The following is a 23265-nucleotide window of genomic DNA, read 5'->3' on the forward strand; positions in this document are numbered from 1 at the left end:
AATCGCTTGGCAAGAAGTGGGAGCCCAGTGCCACTTTAGATAACCAAAGACATTCAAAAATCATGGAACTGCTAGACAGGATACTGAACCTACAAGAGATCAGCACCTTTCTGGACCCAAGTGAAATACTCTCATGTATTTTAAAATGGCAGCAATACTTCTTCAAGCAGTTGAAGACACTTGACAAGTTGACAAGGCAGTTTGTTTTCCAATAATGTTGTTTTCCAGTACATTTAAAAATCATAAAACACGCTCCTCTTCTCCTTAGGGGAGCTTTCTTTACTACTTGACCATTCAGTTCTTTTAAAGCATGCAAGTACCTGTTTAAAAACAGAAGATTACTTTGCTGTACTCACCATCCGTCATCTCTACATCTTGGTTGCCATTTTTGTCCGACAGAACATTCACAGAAATATTTCTCAGTAAGACACTCCTATAAACCTAGAGGACACGGAGGGAAAAAAAAAGCTGTTGTTAAGGAAAACAAGAAAGCAGAAAGATTATATGAAAGCTATCTGAATAATTTTAACATTTAAAATTATCTATTCTTCTATTAGCATAAAAATTTGAAAAGCCATCTGTATCTGATATTATATAAAGGAAAAGCAGTACTATTTACTCACATGGCTGTTTGCTTGTGGCTGATTTCTGTAACTTTTCATTATGTCCTGAAAAGTTCTTTCCTCTTTGGTTACCTGGAAAAGAAAAAGCTATTCAAGACCAGCTGCAAACTGTAGGTTTTTTTTTGGTTTGTTTAAACAGTAAATCACATGAAGGTTCTTATCTTTACTTTAAAAGACAATACAGCCTCTACCATCCTTTATTTACTAAGCTTTTCTTACATGAAAAATAGACTGAAATTGGAGAAAAATTACATTAGTTTTACATTGCAAAGGAAGGCTTTTCCTCAAACTAGGACACTGTTTACATCTAAATACATAGCATGTAGAAAGACCACAGCCTGTACAGAGCTTTACCATACGGGCAATAGATGCCAGTCAACCTGGGACCCTGCTACTTTTTCTCCTTCCATACAAGGGGGAGCATGGGAGAGCTGCTCACGTCAACTTCCATCCACATAAGCGTCTGACCACTTCGTAATACTACAATTCAGCTTACGCAGGTTTGCTGGCATGTCCCAATATTTTAAGGGCATGCACAGAAACACTTCAAAGGTTGGAAGAGACTGCTGGCTAAACTGTCAGGTCTCACACTGCACTGGATACAGTACTCTGCAAACAGAGTAGTTTAATATATGGGAGCACTGACTATTCAAGAGTTTTGTTTTTCCTCAGCTATCAGTGAGCAAGGTCAAACAAAGCTAAGCTTTAACATGTGCTTACAGTTAAGAGCACAGGCAGTCACGATTTGAACATCCATTTCACACTTTAGACAATTTCTTCACTTTGTCTTCCTCAAAATTACAATTAGACTTGATGGTCATTTTAACTATCAGTTCTGAAATCTGAGTCAAACCAAAACTCCGTTTTCAAACTCCAACTTAACAGCATTTTAAACTAATATCAGCAACCTATATCCTACATATTCAAATCCTAAGAGTTTTTTTTTGGGGGGGGGGGGGAGGGGAGGGGAGATGTACTTTCCATTTATACCTAAGGATGCAAGATCTTGCAGATTTTTGTTTAGCACTTGCATAATTCTATTATTGTGCAGTTTTTTCAGCTCAATTACATAGATCATGATGGACATGAACAGAATAGTAAAAAGCACAAGTGTGATGCAGTAAGACCACGCACTAGTTTGTCTACAGTGACAAGCCCTCACAGTGTGAATGGGCTCAGAAAAACAGAAATTCACTCTTAACCAAGTGGTTGGTTGATGGGAAAGTTTTGAGGTTACACAAAACAAGGAAAAAAAGTAATGAGACTTCCTCCACTTGTTGGAGGAATTTTTCCCTTTCAGTAATACGATGCAAATAAAGCAATCAGGTAATAAACTGTAAACACATTTATATTTTCAACTGAAGTAGAATTTCCTAAATTTAAGCCTACACATTACCTTTGCCATGATGTAAAAAGCACAGAGAAGGAGCTGGTCCAAGTGTCTATCCTTCATCAGATCAGCACAATGAACCAATGTGAACTCAAAACAAGTCCATATCTTCCTGCGCAAGTCATTGGAAACATCCAGTTTTAAGCATAGATCACGTAAGCGTACACTTGCCAAATGATATACCTAGAACAAAAAGATACAGTTAAGAGTCAAGACCTACCCCAGTCTGCAAAAATCTTCACCTGAGTAGAGCTGTTGAACTCTCCTGAACTTGTATACTTTATTTCAGCAAAATTCCCCCCACTTGACCAAGACAGGTCTTCAAGTCAGCTCTGTTCAAATGTTGGATTTCTAACACTTACAGAAAATCTGACTAAAAGCATTATGACTATTGCTTCTATACCATATCACTTACGAACTATAATGGCAAAAAGTTGGGAGATATTTCAATTATGATCAAATAAAGTCTTAAATCAGCAAGCAGTCAGATTTTTTTTCCCTTTTCATTATCAAAAATCTATCTTGAAACCTAACATAATCAAGGCAAGCACAACATTCTTGAAGTTCTCATTCTTCAGAGGTTTTCACTTTGTCAGTGAAAATTCTTTATGCTGGAAAGCAGGCAGCATTCACTTTCAGTTACATGCTCCAACGAACAGGAATAAGACAAGAAAGAAGGGAAAAATTACCATTTTGAATATGATCATCACTGTAATCAGAAGGTCAGAATTCCCTTACAGACAGATTTAAGTAAAGATATGAGTTCTCCTTCATAACAAGAGCAGCGTTGCCTACCCCTTAGTTTGTCAAATATATTTGACACAACTGAAATATCATTTCCCAACCGAGCAAAGATTCTAATAAGCAATTCAAGTTCACACCTGGCTGCTTGCATATCAGTATACATGCATACCTACATACAGAAAGGGAGAGGGAAACAAATTGTCACTGTTGAAATTGAAGAACCAAAAGTTCAGAGAGAAAATATGCCTTACAGAAATGAGTTTCTGTATTTAGATTTACAGCTTTTTCAGTATAGATTTCTGTAGGTTTAAAATACAAATAGTGCTGTGGCAAAAGCCTCTAAAAATAAACTTTTCTCAGATAGGAAATAAATAGCAAAGTGTCCTGTATTTTTGAGGGACTGATTTAGATATATATTCTTCAGAGGCATTCAGGCAACTTCCTCCCTCCTCCTCCTCAAAAAACCCCCTCATACACTCCATAGTGGAAGGCAAGCAGAGAGAAACTTCACATTCCTTGTTCCCACGAAACACTTAGTTCTTACCCTACCCCTCAAATCCCTTCATCACTTCAAGAATGAAGCTCCTTCCTTCTAGTAATTTTTTAGGTATCTGTGTGATCCATCACTGCTTTCCAAAGCCCCGTAACAGCAAGATAAGCACTTACAGGGCAGACCTCATAAAGTCACTAAACAAGGGAATCTTCAGATATGGGCTCTGAAATAGCGTGGTTCTGAATGAGCGGGACATAGGAGGATAATCTCATTTTTAAGATGTCTAACCCTTGCAAATAGGGAAGGCAATAAAGATATTTAATAACTACCTAGAAAACACCAGTAGTTTTTAACAAAAACTGTTGCTAACTGAAAAAGATGAAACACCTATCTCTTATGGGGTTAGTCTGTGGAGGGGGAAATCAGATTCTTTGCAGCACTTTAGAAACCAACATCCTTTCCCTTCTCCTCCCAATTATACGGGGATACTACAGGCCAAAGGCAAGGTAGCTGAAGACTGACAGGTAACAAAAACTGCTCAGGGGGATAAGCTGCAATACAGCCACGAGAAAAAGTAAAGCTCAACTTCCTAACAGACACACTTACCTTTCTGTAAAACAGTGCCAAGGATCCTGTTTTCTTCGGTTTGCTTCCTGACGACAGATGTACTTCTTGCACTTGATTCACCTGAGGCTGGCTGGGAGCCTGCGCCTCCATTTTAGATGGCTGACCTAAACTCATCGAAACAGGTATCAATGTGATCCCACCCATCTCATTTGCAATACCTGGAGATAATATACACATCCAGAAATAAGTGGTTTGCTGCCACTGTGTGCATAGTTAAGATTACAAATCCTAAATTCATTCACAACTATTCCACGCTGAAGGCACATTATCCGTCAGCACTGGATGCTGGGGACTCTTTGGCTTTCAGAGTATTCAGAAATTATCAAAAAAGTATATTTCTGATAAATCAAAAGAAACAATTATTCACATTCATGTTCTAAAACTCTGAAAGTACAACATTCACAAGAAATCCACAGAATTTCTGTAATAGCGTTTCACTCTTTTGAGAGAGGATGGGTGTTTCTTCAGTTTTGGATGACTTTTGCAAACTTGACACCATGTTATAGACAGTCCATGTGATTAGTTTCCTCAGTAGTCAAACCCTCTTGCTGAAAATCTCCGTCAACACGATAGTAGAGGTTTTCTCTTTATTTTAGTTCTTTTCATTTTTATAGAAAAACAAGAACCATTTTTTAAATTAAAGAAAACTGTAAAAATAGTTTCTTGCTTATCACCACCAGAAACTCAAAATATCTTTCAGCTTTAACAAAGCCGCTATTTTCCTAGTATATGTGTGTGTATAAATACATAAATATTTATACACAGACACACACACACACACTTATTCCTTATCCAAAAATTTCAGAATCTTTTAACATTACAATAAAAGTTAAGACAAACAGTGGTGAATCACTACTGAAGTTGCAAAATAAAGTCAAGCTTAATCTGTGATGAAGTGTAACTGAAAGAAGTTCTACAACTTTGTTTGCAATGACAAACTCCCAAAGATGCTTGTCAGGCATCAGATCAGACTTTAGAATGACTACGTACTTGATCTCTCTTTTTTTTTTTTTTTTCTTTTTTTAAATGAATAGTTTTTTTTTAAGTGATATATTTAAAAAATGCAAGTTTACTCTAACTGGATTTGAAGCACAAGCAAAACACCTAGTACAGAAGGAAACCAGAAGGAATTCTTACCATGCAGTGGGATGGTAACTTTCTGTCCTGTTTTCCCTGCGACTGTACCTGTTGTCATGGTCAGTACTGTTTGCCCAGAAGAAACTGAGACATTTTCAGCAACAATGCTTGAAGCTGGAGCAATTGTCAGCTTTGTTCCTTCAGTAAAGATCTTTTCCACCTGCATTTCTTTCGGGCTGTCATCTCCAAAGAGCCTTCTCTTAGCACTACCAGCTGTAGGAGAACTATAGCGCTCATGAACAGAGATTGGTGACAATGGTTGCATGTCTAGTAAGCAAAGACAGACAAAATAATTAAGTGCAGCAGCTTAAGGGGAACATTTCTCCACATGAGGCGAAAAGGCTGATCTGTCAAACTGCAGAAACAGAATATAAAAAGTCTCTTCTGATTAAGAAGTAATCTCATAGTTCACTGTTCCTAGGCAGTATGAACAAGGACCTACAGCCCTTTAACTATTTCCTTTTATTCTCTAATCTTCTCAGACAGGTCAGGTTATCAACATGAAAGGCAAGAAAAAAACATGCTGATTTGCAGAGACCAAACAGCAACAGGGTTACAGAACTAATCCTGACCCGAACTCTCCCTTCATACACCTCTGGTCCCCATCTAACTTTGTTGTTGCTTTCAAATATTTACTCCCTTAGTAAAACTAAAGCATGTAATACTAATTTATGGGCTTCTGCTTCACTGTTCCTTTTTTTTTTTTTTTTTTTTAAATAGCATTTCTGCTGTTCCTAGAAGTCCATTAGCTACTTGTGGGGGATGCCAGCGACAGTAGCTTCTTCCTTCTCACAAAGCAGAAGCTTTCTGGCAACGGGAAACTGATTGGAGACCTTACTTCCATGCTGCCAGGATGATTTTCTTAGTACCAAGGGCAAATAAAGATTTCCAGTCCCCCCCTCCACCCCTTCCCCTCCACTTTCTATTTAAAGTTAGGAGCTGTCTCTGTGTTAGCAGCAGCACATCACAGAGTCTAAAGAAACTAAATAGATTTTCCATCAACATAAGAAGAAAGTAAGTCCCTAATGAAAATTAACATTTTGCATTGTCACCTACACAAGCTGTTCTACTTGATGAACAGAGCATTTGATTTCAGACTCTCACATACAAGGTAAGGTCCCACTCCCCTCTGTCAATAAGATACTATTTCCAGGTTGCTTTGCCTTCTATCAAACAATTCACCACAACATCTACAGCAACTGCTTATATTCTAGTGCATTAGGAAAAGGATGTATTTTTTAAAAACAGTCCCATGATACAATTTGTCAGACATACATAAAAGGAGTCAGCATCATAGCATCAGTGAGTCTTCAGTGAACCAGCAAGAACCTGCAGACTATGAAACAATGAAAGCAGCAGTTCCTTTGCAGTGTTTTCTTCTTCTTCGCAGGAAAGAGCAAGGCAGTTCTTTGGAGGAAAACAGTACTACCTGCTCAGTTACCCTCCATTATCTTCCTCCTCACCCCACAAAAAAAGTTCTGTAGGAAGGAGGAAGAGATATGCCTCTGTCATTCCAAGAAGAAAAGCAAGAGGTGTCAGTGGCAAACATCACTGGACTTGAGGGAAAAGAAAAGCAGAGACTGAGACACTTGGTCTGAAGGATAAGAATAATGAGACTGCAACAGTAGTGAGACCTCTCAAAAATGCTAGAAGCCACAGAGAGGAAGCTATACCTGTAATCTAAAAACCCTGCAATCTAAAATGAGAAAAAGCTGAAAGAAAACACGAATAGCAAAGGACATGACACTAATGGTCAGAGATGACAACCCATCCAAAGAGCAAGGCACCCTTTTCATCAAAACAAAGGAAAATCCTGCTCCAGTGCAGGAATGAAGCATTATTACCAACATCTGCTGCTAATAAAACACAGGAATTGTTTGACAGGATGCACCTAGACTGAAAGTCTTTCCATTTAGCAATGTTTAATTCAGATTCAGGATTGCTCTTTGTAATTCTAAAGTAGTCTTAAATAAATAAATAAATAAAACTACACACTTAAAGTCCATTAGAAACCTTGAACATACCTCGTCTTAAACTCCCACCAAGATCTGTCCGAACCTCTTTTACTCGAGGATGAACTATAGGAGATATTGGCATCATAGGCAAATGTCCAAGTCCACTTCCTCCATTGCTTGCTTCAAAATTACTGGGAAATATTACCTGAGAAACAAGAAATGCTGGTGTAAGATAAACAGCTTTCCCTTCTTTGTCCCAATCTATTAATAAACATTTTCTGCAAAATTGTCCCATTTGAATGATTTGCCGTATAAAATAGAACACAAATCAGCTAATAAAAGAAAAACAGCTAACATACTTCTTCACAGGTTGGGACCTTGTTTTCTGAAGCCTGGAGAGCATTCCAGAGTGCTGACTCTCGAGTCCAGGCTAGACTCTCGAGAATTTGTTCTTCAATGCTGTTGAGATGTTTCACCATGTCTCTGGAAAGACCTTCCTCAGACCGAATCAGTACTTCAATTACCTAATGGTAACAAGGCACACATACAAAAAATGAAGTTGCATCACTCATGCTTAATACCATCGAATTATTATTCATTTCAGGATCCTGTTCAAAACTTCTCTTCCATGTAGAATGCTCCAGCTTCCTCCTCACATCTTAATCTTTCCAATCCTCTTCTGATCCCTCTAAAAAAATCCAGTTCACTCCCAATGCACCAACAGAACCTAGATTCTGCAAATATAAAAGCACATTCTTCAAAAGTTCCACCTGGGACATCTTTCCTGTATCAGCTTGCCTTTCTGGGTTTTCATCTACTGTCTGATCTCAGTTGAAGGCCTTTACTTTGTTCAAAATACTTCTTTTCCATTTCAGGAACTAAAACTGTATATGTGTGTGTCTATACACATATATGATTCAAAATATCTAGAAGACAGGATTAAGGTACATGAAATGGAAATGCTAAGTCCAAATATACATTTTCATTTCCTTGTAAAGTATGAATTTTAAAAGTTTTTTTCTTTTTTTAAACCCCCTTTCGCAAAGGCAGTCCAGGAGTTGAAAACAGAAAGTGAACATCCTACCAATTCAAAACCACCCACTCCCAAGGTATTTTAAGGCCCTCTCTCACCATCACCAAGCATATACAAAATCAACACACTAAGCACATGCAATGCTCTTTTGCATATCTACACTTATTCAGGAAGATATATCAGCTTAAGTTGTGTACATGAGAGAACAAATTTTAAGCTTTCCTTCCCTTGAAAGGAGCCAAAAAGGTTGAAAAATGACTGTTTTAAAGGTTCATTTCAGAAAAGGTTAAACCCCTTAACACGTACAAGTATCAGTAACAGCTGAAAGGGCCCCTGAAATGTCATAATTCATCCTTAAACTCCAATGCAAGACCCACTTTATGTTATTTCTGACAGATGAATTTTCAGTCTGTTTTTAAGAACCTTCAGTGATGGAAATGCTTCAATAGGTCACCCTGGGGGTATATGGCATCTACCTGATTTTACCATAGGAATTAAGTGTCCAAAGATCAAATTTTCAAGTGGCATAAGTGAAATGATAAATACGACCTCTTTCATATGAGGTCTTCATGACAGCAAGCTTTTAAAGTAAAAAGTACTATAAAACATACACAGAACAGAAAATAGAAATGAAATATAAATCTCTTCAACAAAGTTACATCTGCAGAGAAAATGCCAGTGCATCTGCTACTGATCTAGGCTACCAATATCCACAACAGTATTAACAGATTTGTTCCAGTTTCACTACTGCCCTATATCTGAAATGAAGGAAGGGAGAATAGTATATAAAATACAGGTTCCCCAAAGGACTGAATTATTTTTGGTTATTATTCTCTCAACAGAGCTCTGTTCCTAACGTTTTCAGTAAGCGATTATGTATCTAGCAAAAATTTCCAGGACCTACACATAGAAGGCATATAAATAGGCGATAAAAGAATTAAACAAGTTAAGGAGCAGAAAGGATATTTGGCAAGTGGGGAGGAGGAAAACAAACAAACAAAACAAACCTACAAACAACAAAACAACCATACAACCCCCCCAACACACACCAAAATATGAGCAAAAATATGAGAACACTCAAGAAAAGATATTTTATGCTCTGTTATATAAGACCAAAAAAAAGCGCGGGGGGTGGGGGGGGGAGAGAAGAAAATTTAGCAGAGCAAGCCTGCAATAAGTAGGAGTAGTGAAAGACAAAGAATATTATTGCTATTTTATCCATAATAGGCAGAACTAGGACACAATCAGTCCTATAGCTTGCAGTCAATAGATTTGCATGTTAGTAAAACATATATTTGAATGCTTTTGTCTACTCAAAGTTGTACATAACAAGAATTAAAAGTTGATCAACAGCATGCCACAGTTAACTACCATTCACAAAATGGTTTTCTTCCTTTAAATTTCAGTATCAGCTCAAGCATTACACATTCCAGATAAAATATTTTAAGAATAGCCAGAATTTAGAATAATAGGCACGTTGCATTGTGCCATTAGTACCATTCTTCTCCTACACCATTGTCTATAAAGGGTAATTATCATCCTCTAAGACTGTCAATTCAGTAAGAAAATGCCATTTTTAATATAGACCCGGTCACAAGACAGTATCTGCTTACCTTATAAAAATAGAATGGCCTGAGGTCAAGAACTTCTATGATCCAGGGAAAGGTACGAGGTGAGCTATATGCAAAAAGCACAATCTCCAAGCAGCATGCCATCAGGGAACGGTGGAATACATCTTGTTCTAAGAGAGCCTGAAGAGATTACGGAAGTTGTCAGTGGTCTGAGGTTAGGGAAACAGAAGTAAACTCTTTTAAATAAGACAAAAAAGGTGTCAAGTCAGGCAGAATTACAGCTTTCTCACTCTTACTGCAAGAAACTTCAGATTAGATAGAGCCTACAGAAAAATCTAACATGCTTCGTTTTTTAAAAAATACACCCATTCTTGTAAGGGAGCATAGGAAAGATACGTTTCTTAACAAACTTAGAACACGAGCATTTTTTTTAATTTCAAAAAACACTTAAAGTTTTGTCATTTTTGAGAAAAAACACAGAAGAAATCTGCAAAAAGATTAAAAAACCCAGCTGGATAATGGATGTTTTGCTCTTTACAGTCAATCAGAAAGCACCTAGGAGAAAGGAAGAACAGGTAAGCCCACAGCAGCACACGAGTCATTAACCTACTTAGGTCAAATGACACGTGTCATTTGAAGTTTCTTTTTTGTAGCACAGATTCACAACTTATTGCCTGAAGAAATAAGTACTGCTTTTTTTCCCCACCTTCCCCAATCTCCTCTTTTTACAGCGAAATCTAGAATGGTAAAGACTAGAAGCAGATTAACATTGCCAAAACCACCACTATGGCCAAATTAAATGGTCTCCTCATTGCAAATCACTAAACATAACAAATGTGTTCCTGTCCAACATGAAGTACTGATACTGGGGTGGCTTAGGAAGAGTGTTCTCTTCTTTTGCCAATTCCTTACTTACAGTCATGTCCTTTCCATGTAGTCTTCGTGTTTCTTGCACCATTATAGTCTCCAAGATTTTATAGTACAAGATCTCTGCTAGTTTTAATCTGTTTACAGCAAAATCTGAAATTTAAAACCATCACCGATGAAGCCCAATGCTGTTTTAACAAATGGTTTTAGACTAAATTGACCAATATTTGGTCTTCTAAAAAACATAATTGTGTGCTCGTGTGTCTAGATTTTGTAAATCAAAATAGTGTGTTTAGAAATCCTCTAGTCACCAGAACAGCATGCAATTCTAGAAATTTTTAAAAGATTATGCATTTTAATATTTCTAATTATGTAATTCTGCAAATTGATACCCTATTTTCTTTAAATCTTATATCTAAGAAGAATAAACATTTACAGTTTAAGTTAACAGCTGCTAAAGTTTTGGTGCTTTCTTGGTTATCCTATTTTGAACCATAACCTTGTTCTGTTCTGTAATGCTTTTTAACAGTGTTCCATTTGACAGCAAGCTTGCTTTCTGGATAAGCTCTGAGTCAAACAAAGCCCCACTGCATTAAATACTTACAGGAGAGCACAGGTATGCAGTTCATATGCCTGGTTTCGTATTTTAAAACATCCCATGCATTTCACATTCATACCTATATGAGATCCTGGCTGTTCATCTGTTGATTGAGTGTAGTTCCGACAGAAAGTTTCACCTATTTCTTTCACTCTGTTCATGATGCTTTCCATAGGGCTACGCGCACAAGATCTAGAGCAGAATGCAAAGAGAAAGTCTTTTTTCCACAAATAATTATTCTGCTCCCCCCTAGTCCCTTCCCAAAAACATAAAGGAGAGAAGCTAGTTTTACTCAGCTTTCCTCATCAGGCAGTAATACGTATTACTACAAACAGTAAAGGAGAATACCTAAAATACAAAGAGATTGTTGGGAAAGGGGAAAAAAAGGAAACAATGATAGAGAGGCTATACTGGGAATTTCAGAACAAGTGCAGAAGAAATCAAGAGCTATAGTAGCACACTAAGCAGAAAGACACATCTGCGAAGAGCAAGTCAGTAAGTAGTACACTCCAATAGGTAACCAAACAAACCCAAATGCATCTTCGTACCAGCACAAACAGGCACAGTTTGAGAGCATAAGTGACAGTTTTCAAAGTAAAGAGTCAATACCTTTAAAAAACTGGAAATCAAACTGAAACACAAAAGATGAGCAAACCCACAAACTAATAGCTTAAATACAATTATAATTATGTATTAGTGTTTATTTCTTCAGATTATATTACCTTGCTGAAAGTATAAAAATGAAAAATCTCAAAAAACATCAGAAATAGGAAGCCTGCCCAGCCAACAGATGAAGGTATGTTCAAATAAGGCAAGACAGTAAGATAACATAAATCAATTCTGTACATCAGTGTTTGCTGCAGGGGAACATGAACTGCAGCTGTATTCTTCTTTATAGGAGAAAACAGTCTCCCATAGGAGACTCATGAACTGTCTTTAAAAAGTAGTCTGAACCTATCAGTAAAGTGAACCAAAGAGACAACTACAACTAGACAGATCTCATGTAAGAGCTCTAGGGTAACTCAAACACAAAGTCAGTGAATTAAAAACAGTGGTGTGTAAACCTAGTGCTACAGTGAGCTTCAGTAACAGAAATGAAAGAATTAAAATGGATAACAATTTTTAAGGGGCTTTGAAGGGATCTTACAATTGCAGGAAATTAGTCTCCATCCTCTGATAATTATTAGGAGACAAAGAGCTAGTAGAAATATGGCTAAATACAACACAAAATAGGAAATAAAACTTTTTTAAGAAAAACTAAAGATGTAGAAAAAGATAATATGTTGATATATATAACAGGCTTCCAAATCATTTTCCAAGATTCTTAGACAACCAAGGTGTCAAGGGACTAGAAGGACTGGGCTCCTTATTCTTATCCATCAATCAGTTATTAACCTATGTGCCTGTAGCCTTCTCCATGAATGGTTCTCATAGGGATAATGCAGTTAAGCATACCTCTCAGTGGTCTGGAAAGCAGGACGAATAGTGAGATGACACTATTACTGAGGACATAAGATTATTCTGGGTAGTTAAAAAAACAGGAAACCCAACAAAGAAAACCAACTGTAAACAACTGTAACTCCATTATGTTAAACACCACCTTGATAAAGTGACAGAAATTAGACATAATTTATACACAAAGTGATGCACTTGAATAAAGAGAGAAACATAGTAACAGCACCTAACAATCCAGACAGCTAACTTAGCTGCCTCTAGCACAAGGGAAAGATTTTGGAGAAGAATAAAAGGATTAAAACAATAAAGGTAATTTCATGGAAGAAAAGTCTATCAGCAGCTATTAAATACAGGAACAGAGCTACAACCTCTGACTCCAAAGTCCATGGGTCTAGATGTTGAGTCAACATATCAGGAAAAAAAAAAACAGTTCAAATCCAACCAGTATTATACTCTGCAGCTAATGACCCATTGCCAACCATTTGCACAGACACAACACAGGACCAGACTAGCTTAGCAGTCAATTCTTATGTTCTCTATTTAAGTGAGAAAAAACTTTAATCAGGAAAGGTGAATCTATGTTTTCACTTGTCTCTTTTTAAGTACAATCCCTATTCTTTGCAACTAGCAATGATATGAAAACCAGAACAGTTCAATATGTAACGAACACCACCTACCCTGAACCAGCATTTCTAAAAGACTGTGAAGGGTTCAAGTTTGATGAGGGTAGTACACCCAATTATTCTAATTACAGGCTATTACACAAAAACTAATTTATAGTATTTGAGACTTTCTCCTTAGAATTCACCATATTACTTTTTGAAATAAATGGACTTACTTGTTTTCAGACAAGACCCCATATTGCAATACTTTAGCAACTTCCAGCAAGTTTGTATTAGGGCACACTGTCTTGATTTGCTTCAAGTTAAAACAATGAACTTTTCAAAAAATTTTAGCATTGAAATAAATTAAGTCTTCTTTAAACAAAGTCTTCTAATTAATTTATACATTAATGTTACACTTCCAAGGAATTTTTATTTGAAACAGAAATTATTCAAAAGCACAGGATATTCCACATAGTTCAAAACACAGTTCCTCCCATCTCTACTAACCAAAGAATATGTATCTTACTGCTTGCTGAGCCAATGTGCAAGATAAACCTGTTGAATGCTTTGCTTTTCTCAGAAGTTTACTCACTACTCGCCCATGTTTTAATATTTACATCTCTCTCTGAAAGACTAGGTTATTACTTAACGAAAAAATGTATGTGTTTCACTCAGAGATTTCAGACAAATTAACATTTTAACTGAGTAACGCAAAAAAATATCAAACAGTCCTTTAAAAAAAAGAAAACATTAAAAATAGAAATGCATATTGCTAAGCACTTGTAATGTAAACTTTTAAGGGTAAGTGATAGAAAAAACTTCAGAATATCAGAAAAGTTATACTTTCGCCTATTTACAAAGCTTGCTATAGAAATTTTACTTTTGCATTTCAAATATTTCAGTCCACTAAATGGACTTATATTTCAGTCCAGTCTAAATGTCCACTTTGACTAATTACAAAAGATTGCTAGACATTATACTATAAATATAAAGGGCAGCCTGACCTTGCACAGGTGTTTGAAAAATACGTAACAATTTTACAATTATTTGCTATTAAGTTATCATTATTTATGACCTATGAAGCAACACAATCTACCTTTCACAGATAAGCATTTTATTTATACTCAGCTGCTTATGCACCAACATTGGCACACGCATTTCATTGCAGTCAGCATGCAGTCATGCAACTAGGAGCCAAAAATAAGCTGATCTTCGCAACAGGGGCTCTATTCCAGAAATGATGATTCCAAGGGTTTTTGTCAATATTCACCCAGTATTACTTCCCTGCATTATACAGCAGCTAAAACGGCTAATGCATCTTTCAGATGCATGAACAGGAGGACCTTGACTAGGAAGGCTGTAGCTCCCCTAGGATGTCTGCCAGAATGCCTGCCACATGACAGATACTCAGTTCAAGGAGGAAACTGATAAGCTGAAGCAGCATCAGGAAAGGCTACCAGAACTACAGGAGTGGAAAATGTGGCTACTGTTATACAGAAGATCGACTTAGATTAATAATTACTAACTCTGCTAGGCTTAAATATAAGCTATCAAGTTAGACTAAGATATCCTGGAGTGATATCAAATAGAAACGGTGAGCCCTTAGGCTGCATTTAGTCTTATCTTCCCAGCTCACCAGGACAAAAATCTCAATTTCTTGACACTAACACTTCCCCCTCCCCTGAAAAAAAACCCCAAACCTCTACCAACATAGTTATCATACATTTTAATATATTTTAACTCACTCATGTTGGCTTAGAATAAACATATATTTATGTGTGTGTGTGTGTGTGTGTGTGTGTGTGTGTGTATGTATATGTTTGGCTTTCAAACAGACAAAAGCCTGATCTAAATTACCATCAGCAAAAAAATAAACTCATATTAAAACAACAGTAGGTGACAAGTTTAAGGATTTTTTTCAGCTATCTTTCTCCACAAGGAAAGTTCATTTAAAAAAAAATAGAAGTTTTTTCTCATGTTAAGACACTTAAACCGGAAATAATAGGGAAACACGAACAATTATACACTGCACCAGTACAGGTACTTACTCAAAAATAGTTATAAGCTGTTCGCTTGGTGCATTTTTCAATCCAGCCACAATATTCTGCAACCGGCTCACACTTTGTGTTGCTGAAGCAACAGGAGTGATGACAGCTTCCTTTTCTCGTAGGTATCTTCTTCCAGTCAGTGGAGTTGAAGGTGCAAATGACCTTTTCTGCCAGACAGAAAATAAATCAGCAAATAAATCAGTCAACAGAACTGTTTCAAAAACGTTTTGAGCAAGACCTCCTCCAGAATCACTCAAAAGATTAAAATGACACTAGTAGTCACATGGAAAATGCCACCTGTAGGCTGCCATCAAACCTGTGACCTCAAAACTCATTAAAAGTTAGTTAAAGCTTTTCCAAAGCCATGATCTATAAATACAGACTGCAGTAAACATAGGATAGACTACATTTTGAAGATTCTAGGTGAATAATGATCAAAAGTTATGCCCATAGTCAGTACGCATGGATGGCAATGAGGTCATTATGCTACAGAAACTGAAGTTCAAATTTATAAACCTATTCCAAATTATCATACGCTTAATTTGCCCCAGTAGGCAATACATTTACATTTGGGACAAAAAACAAAACTCTAATTCATTTACATCACCACTAGCACATTGTAATAAGTATTAATTTTTTTCAGATTGGCATGTACAGTAACTATGAAACAGCGTATGATCCTTTCACACAGGCAGTGCCCCTTTTCCCATTAGCCAGTTTAAAAAGTAATCAAACAAGTATTTTTCCATATAGCAGCTTCGTTAATTACATATTACAATTTTTAAACATAGTGAAACATTATCTGTTTACATTCTACTTTTTGTAAAGAAATTAGAGTAAGGCTTTTGTGGGTTTTAGGTCCTGAATGTTATTTCCCATAGAAGAGCAAACAGGTTGACATTTCCTGTATTGTGAGAGAAATATCAGGAAAACAAGTAAATTAATCCACTGTAAAAGTTTCACAGTATGCCTATTAGGATTTTGTTCAAACTTCATTTATACCTAATATATTCTAAGTTATGCCTTAATTGTTTATCAATTTTTTTTAGACAAAGGTATTACCCATACAAAAGTACTCGCACACTCTTTAAGAAAGTTACTTACTAAAGCACACAGAAGAGAAGATACAACCATTTCTCCTTAGCAAGAGGGTTCACTGAAGCCTGCATAAGGCATTCAGTTTCTGACTCTTAGAAAAAAGTTAAAGAAATTTAACTTCTCAAAGTCACCACTGTGATTCAAATAACATAAAACGATGAAAAAACTTGGGAGTATTTTAAGTGAAGATGATGTTACACAAACCACCTTTTCAAAGTGCTGCTGAAGGTGACACTCTACATGAGCTCTTGCTGCCGTTTTCCCCACTGGCGTATCAGCAGGAAATTTCCGAGGAGTGCCAATTTCTTCTTCAGCATCTGCTCCTAGGAAAACCCTCTCATCAAAGTCACCCACTGTTAGAACATATTCTTCATATTCTTTATTCAATGCTTTGCTGAAAGAGAAACCACAAAGTATTATAATCAAAGGTTAAACTGCTGAAGAAACAAAAAAGATGCCAGTAAAGTACAAAACTGACACCAACAAGCATTCAAACATGTAACACTTTAAATAGTAGTACTATTTGCTAGTGATGCTTTACTACAACCGGCAATTTGCTTGTGCTAAACCTTGCCTTTCTTTTTACTTAAGATCTCCCCTATTCCCTATAGGGTCCACTGCAGTCCCTAGTCTTCTTCCTAAGTTACCACCCCTACCTGGTTCTCAGTAAGTACAGGGAGAAACAACTTAGTTTCCATCACAGTTGTAAATCAAACACTTTTTAAAATACTCAACTGAAAAGAAGTTAACCTGTTGTAAGTACAGAATAAAATAATCATAGTTCTGTTAAACACATTAGGAAGTCTGATTTATACTTTTGCCACTTGGTGGTCAGTACTTTTCAAATGGTGTAGAGGTAGGGAAAATTTAAGAGCCCGTCCCCTGGTTTCTATTCCCAAAACCTTCACTAACATACGATACCATACAAATCCTTAGTTGCCTTTATTCCAGTTTACCCATCTGTAAAACAGGAATATTTAACCTCATGAAGGTTGCAAAGCTTTAAACAGATAACTGGGAAGCAGAATGAAATTTTGCAATAAAAATTAGAAACAGCAAGCATCATTAAATACTGTCTGCACGTTTATGTAATACGTGAACATATGAAATATCTTTGCCTGCGAGGTTCAAGATGTTCTTTACCTACAAATATATTTAACATAACAATGTATTTGCAATACAAGTGATTCTGTGATCCCATAGCAAACTTGCAATTATTTTATGGGTGTATCTTCTCATGGTTTTTTAGAAAGAATAAATTTTTATGAACAAATCTGGATATAAAAAACAGACAGGTTTCTATGTTTTCTTTAAAGTTACTTACAAGAGAATAAGGACTACTGTATTATCATATATGACAGTATTATTACAGTAATACTATTATCCTTTAAGTATAAATACTAAAATTAGTGGTTATATTTGCTTCACTGCTTTATATGGGTTATATCAACACTGTTCTGTATCTATTTCAGAGCTTCACCTGCAGTTTTAAAACAATCAAGCAATCTTTGCTTATAATTCTCAGAAAGCAAACCAGTGATAAAGACTGATCTTGCAAAAACAAGTTAAGTACTTTTGAAAAAAGCAAAAAAAAAAAAAAAATCCAGAAGGCTACTCCGAACAAAGCAGCTGCTGTTAGTCTCTGTATTTAAGTTAGCTTCAAAAGATTATTTTTAAAAATTTTCTGAAACAGCTACACTAGCCTCACACAGAAATGCTCTAAACCTATTTTTGAGATTTTGCAATTGTTGCTTTTTTTCCCCTCTTGAGTTTTTCTGTTGCAGTCAGAGATTTATGCTCTTATCAGGAAAGTGACAACTGCATACATTAAACTATCTGAAAGTTTCCATACCCAGGTACAGTATTTGAGGTATGTACAGAAACAAATCCATTAACTTCAAAGTCAAGACTTTGATTTGTATATCAGACTTTCCAAAGGTTACAGCTGCCAGGAAAAATAAAAAAAGGCAAACACCATAAAACCTGGGGTTAAGGAAGAACCACTGCAGCAGACCCGAAACCCTTTGATATTTGACAAATCTCAGATCCAGAACACATTTCAGCCAAACAATAATAGATTCACTTGTCATATAATTAAAAACAATTAATTATGTTAAGAGTAAGGAGCAGAAAAACTTGAGATACAGTATCCAGAGACATGTATTTCAGAAATGAAACCCAAACCCATGCTTAAGAAAATAAACCATAACTCACTTGTTTTCTGTAAAATTGCATAGATCCAATAGACACTCTCCTTTTAAGATCTAAAAAATTAAAAAGCAGAAATATTTTATACGATAAAAATCATAACTGTTCCAATTCTGCATGACAGTTTAGCCAAAAGGTGAGTAAGGGTTAGGAACATAACTGGACATTTTGTTGCATACAATGTCCATAGCAAGACAATCAGGAACAAAGCCTGCTTACTCTTCCGAAGCTCTACTGCTATCTAAAATCTCTTCCATCAGCAGGTTAGGGAGTGATCTGATGAATGACTACACAGAAGTTTCCACGGAGCTTGGAAATAACTTCCAGGATCAAAACCAGATAGAACAGTTCGTGCAATTGCAACCTCAACCTGTTCGTTCTGAAGTATTTTGCTCAACGCTAAGATAAGAACAAGGACCCACCCTATCACTACAGATATTCCATAAAACTAATTTACAAAAAGATAACATTTGATTTAGAGAAATAAGTTACTGTACGTGATTCAGTTTTCACATTGCGAAGAAATGAAGACAGAGATTTCCCACTCACATAACAAGCCAAAACACGAAGGGGTTTACGGTATGCATCATGAAAAGCGACTCAAATCTGCTTCTGCTAAAACATGTACAAAGAAAACCTGAACCCATCACTTAGAAATTCATTTGCCTATTAGTACACTTTCCTCCAGAACTTGTAGGATTTAAATGGTTTCAAGACAAGATCATTTCTCTGAAGACCATCACTCATTCTTAAAACTAGTAAGATGTACCTTCCTTTCAAATAATTTTGAAATGTATGGTTTAAAGTAGTGTTCCTTTATTCCTTTTGCTTCTACTAAAAGCCCATCATGTAGTTCACATAGTGTGGCAATGATGCATGGAGGCTCTTCAGAGGTTTTGATCTCGGTTGCATGGAAGTCCACAGGTAAGCCTGAAAACAAGAAGAGGCAAGAAGCAGAGAGGAGAGGAAGAGAAGAAAATCCACTGACCTTATACTTCATTTAAAAGGAAACAAAATTGTATTTGATCTTAAATAATCTGTCCCATCATACCTTTAAATGACGGATTTAGCAAATCTCTTCTATTTGGACACAAAAGGGCATTTGCAAAAATCAGGTCCAAGCAGCACAGAAGCAAATGATAGGAATTTACTAAATCATCTCCAATCATACGGAAATTACCTTTAAGAGACAGCGTATCACATCAAACAATATAAAAGAGTTAATAACTCAAAACATATAGAAAATATACAGATAAAAAAAAAGCAAGCCTACCCTTAGTGTAGACAAACAGAGTCCAGCAGAAGTTGAAGAGATCTTTAGCACAGCACGGTACCCGTCTAGCAAGAAGGGGGGGGGGGGGGGGGGGGGAATCAGTCTCCAGTTCCAAGAAGCTGAAACTTGTTTCTACAGCAAAGAGTTTCTTACTACTTCCTTGCTCAAAATAGCATTCAGAGCCATCATCTGACTTTAATTCACACTAAGGCACAATGCAAAACCATACATACTTATTTCAATTTTCAGTAATTAATACTCCTCCTATCTAAGTCTACAGAGCATTTAGCACATCATCATTGACCTTTTCATCCTTTCTTTGAGCAAACAGCTGCCTTTGGCCTGTGACTCTTGGGCACACTATTTTTATGGCGTCATAATGGTAAAATCCACCTGGAGTTGTGAACAGCAGGATGCCAAGGGGTTTATAAATGACAACAGATTTTTCCTAAATATTTTACCAAAGCATCAGTCATCCCTTCAACACAGGCAACTATTACTTGTATTACAGCTTCTTCTCCTGAATAATGTTTAGAGTAGAGATAATCCAAAAGCACGGAACTGGAAGTGCTTTCCCATGCAAAGGCAGCTAAGTCTGTAGAGAAGGATTATTTCAGGACATCGACTACCTGAGCAGGTACTTTGCCAAGACAAAGTATCCCTCTAGTTATTTATGCTAAACATATTAAGTATTGCTCTTGCTGTATTTGTGGAAATTAATCTCATTGTAGCTCTTCCTAACATACAGAGACATCTTCATCTGGGGTCAATATCTGAACCTTACAGTGAACAATGAGCAGACGCAAAGCTCGCCTCATACCAGCACTACTCCAGCAAGATCGACAATATTTACCGCGTTTTGGAGTCAAGGCCACAAAGCAAAGCAGTCCTACCATTTCAGAACTCTCACTTAGTATTAAAGCACAAATCACAATCTTAATTTTCATAAAGCTGTACCATATATAACCCTTTCCAGGGAAAAGTCACATTAAGCCTCAAAAATACCTCTGCTTCCTGCTTCTCTGTGGTTTAGAAGTTTCTTCATAAGGGTTTTGAAATATATCCAAAAATATTGGTTCAAACTTTTTGAAAATCACAGTTGACACTTCAAAATTTCTCTCCAGCCTCTCTACTCGCTCTCTGAATTCCTGCGGTAGATTTGACATGTCCATCCACTTTTTCATTTTGCTGAAAAACTGAATTAGACTTAAAAGAAAAAAGAAAAAATATTTTATTTTGAGCTTTAACGAAATTCATTTATTCTGTGAATTTCTGACACAGGCAAAATGCAACATACTTAATCCTCAGCAACTAGTTTATTATATAGGTTTAACATTTGTTTTGATAACACTGCCAAGCTGTACACATTGGAAGCTTTTCGCCTCTGAAGTATTTAGGTTTTTCTTCTTGGTTCTCTTTAGGTCACAGACATGGAAATACTTAATTGCATTCAAAGGCTGCCAGCATAGTTACTTTGGTTAGGGGAGGGCTAAAGACAGAAAGAGTGTCCTAGCTACATGTCTCTTAAGGGAAGGGAGAACATGTCTATAAAGGAAGGGAGGCAACAAAAACATGAGTGCATGCCTATCAAAGTTACCTAGACAAAACTTTTAACTGTAGGAGTAATAAGACTGGCAAATACCTCTTAGGCAGCCCAGCTGAAAATAGCTCTTTAAATGGAACATGAAATATTTTAGAGTAAATGGTTAGAATTACAGCGACAACATCTCTAAGGTGAGGTATTTCCTGGAAACCCCCTGAAGCACATAAATATGTATGTAATTGTATAGTTCTACATGCCCAAAAATGCCACACAACATAGCAGTCAAGACTAAATCTGGCAATTTGGCCTACATCCTAAGTCAAATATGAGTTTTATCTAGATTACTAATGAAACATTTAGGTGTCTCAATTGCGTTTCAATTAACTACAAAAGAAAGAAAAAGAAAAACCAGCTCTGTGGGCAGAACAATTGTTAGTCTGATGTGCGTGGTTTGCAAAGGATTGAAGCTGAACTTGGGGGAAAAAAATTACGTATTTGCATCTTATTTCCATTTGTAATAAAAGAAGATTTGCTGTTTTTATAATATTACCTTGGGACATGCAAGTTTTGCAGTGCTTGGAGCCTTAAAGAAAAACACAAACCTGGGTAACTAAATTAGCAGAAATGCTTAGTGGACCAATAGATTACTACATTACATACCAGAACAGTTAGATCCCAGGGCTTCTACACTAATCAACAACGATTTGAAAAAAAAAGTAACCTTAATTTGGCCGAACGTAGTATCCTGGTCAGTGAGACGCAGTTTCCTTCCATAAGGCCGCTTCCCACGGTAGGAATTACGCTCTTGCGGCAGGCCACGTACAGGGCGCACGCCAACCAATGGACAACTTCTCCCTGCCAAACCACAGGAAAGCACCAGACTGGTGAGCCAGGAGAGGCTGAACCCAGCTCACACCTCAGCTCTACGGAGCCTCCAAAAACCTCCGAGACCGCAACAACAACGGGCGCTGCGGCAGTCCGAGGGCTTTTGCTCCACGCGTTTTACTGCACTTGATTAAAGCATATATCCGTATAGGCATACACACACATATACATGAGTAGTTTACTGTTCTGTTTTTCTATTCTATCCGGAATAATAGGAGGGGGCAGAGGATGTTGTTTTTTTGGAGGAAAAAGGGAAAAGCACACAGTATAACGTGGCCACTGAGGGCAACACAGCAGCAGACAGCTTTCAGACTCGCCCAGAGGTGTTTCTGAGTGAAGATTACAACAAGGACGTGCTGGGGTGGCTGAAATGGAAGGAACGTAAAGTTAAAAAACAACAACAACAAAAAAGCAAGTTTTTGTTATGCGCTTCCCCAACGGGAATTAAAGGAACAACGCTCCGGCTGCGCGCCTGCCGCCTCCGTGTAACGGGCGGCTTCGGCGCCCGCCCCAACCACCTCTCGCCGGCCGTGGCGGCTCTCTGCGGGCGCCGCAGGGGCTTCTCGAGGTCGCGCCGCCCGCGCCGCTCGGAGCGCAAGGCCGGCCAAGCGGCGGCGGCCGCCCCCGAGCCGCTCCCGCGGGCCGCCCCGAGCCCCCGCCGCCTGACAGCGGCCCCGCTGACGGGCGGCCCGGCCCCGCCGCCGCCCTCACCTCCAGGCTGTAAGTGCCGCGCAGCGCCGTGAAGTCGCGCAGCGCCTCGGCGGCGCTGGCCGCGTCCAGGTTGAGCTCCTGGCAGAGGCGCTCGACGGCGGCGCCGGGCTCGGCGGGCGGCGGCGGCTCCGCGCGGGACATGGCGGCGGCCGCCGCCCCCCCGCGGCTCCGCTGCCGCAGCCCCCGCGCTCCAACGCCGCCGCGTCACCCGGAAGGCACCGGCTCCTTCCGCCGCGCCCTGCCCGCTTTTGGCGGGAACGGGCGGAGGGATCCCAGCTCGGCTCGGCGGCGCCTCGGGCCGGGCGTGCGCGCTGCCGCCGCCCGCGGCGCACGCGCGGTGTGTGAGGGCGCGGCGGGCGCGCGGCTCGCGCTTGGCGCGCGGTAGTGGCCGCTGCAGTTTC

General features: G+C 38.0%; 1 protein-coding gene across 2 annotated transcripts in view; it reads right to left on the reverse strand.

Annotated features, from left to right (window-relative positions):
* RBL1 (RB transcriptional corepressor like 1) overlaps positions 1-23005 on the reverse strand; it is a 28689-nt gene extending 5684 nt beyond the window's left edge. The window contains exons 1-19 of one of the 2 annotated variants that reach the window (XM_062589412.1): positions 22865-23005; positions 21990-22123; positions 20731-20931; positions 19726-19790; positions 19504-19632; positions 19222-19382; positions 18459-18508; positions 16452-16638; positions 15147-15313; positions 11118-11230; positions 10490-10593; positions 9616-9753; positions 7329-7493; positions 7039-7174; positions 5015-5281; positions 3857-4035; positions 2020-2196; positions 624-695; positions 357-441 (exon numbers count right to left, since the gene is read on the reverse strand). In XM_062589412.1, the coding sequence (XP_062445396.1) occupies positions 357-441; positions 624-695; positions 2020-2196; positions 3857-4035; positions 5015-5281; positions 7039-7174; positions 7329-7493; positions 9616-9753; positions 10490-10593; positions 11118-11230; positions 15147-15313; positions 16452-16638; positions 18459-18508; positions 19222-19382; positions 19504-19632; positions 19726-19790; positions 20731-20931; positions 21990-22123; positions 22865-23005 (2671 nt within the window). Of the gene's footprint in view, positions 1-356; positions 442-623; positions 696-2019; positions 2197-3856; positions 4036-5014; positions 5282-7038; positions 7175-7328; positions 7494-9615; positions 9754-10489; positions 10594-11117; positions 11231-15146; positions 15314-16451; positions 16639-18458; positions 18509-19221; positions 19383-19503; positions 19633-19725; positions 19791-20730; positions 20932-21989; positions 22124-22864 lie in introns of those variants that run through there. The other variant, XM_062589413.1, reaches the window with a different exon arrangement.
* Between the last annotated feature and the right edge of the window lie 260 nt (positions 23006-23265).

The sequence above is a fragment of the Rhea pennata genome, chromosome 16 (genome assembly GCF_028389875.1).
Source record: "Rhea pennata isolate bPtePen1 chromosome 16, bPtePen1.pri, whole genome shotgun sequence".
Taxonomy (NCBI): domain Eukaryota; kingdom Metazoa; phylum Chordata; class Aves; order Rheiformes; family Rheidae; genus Rhea; species Rhea pennata.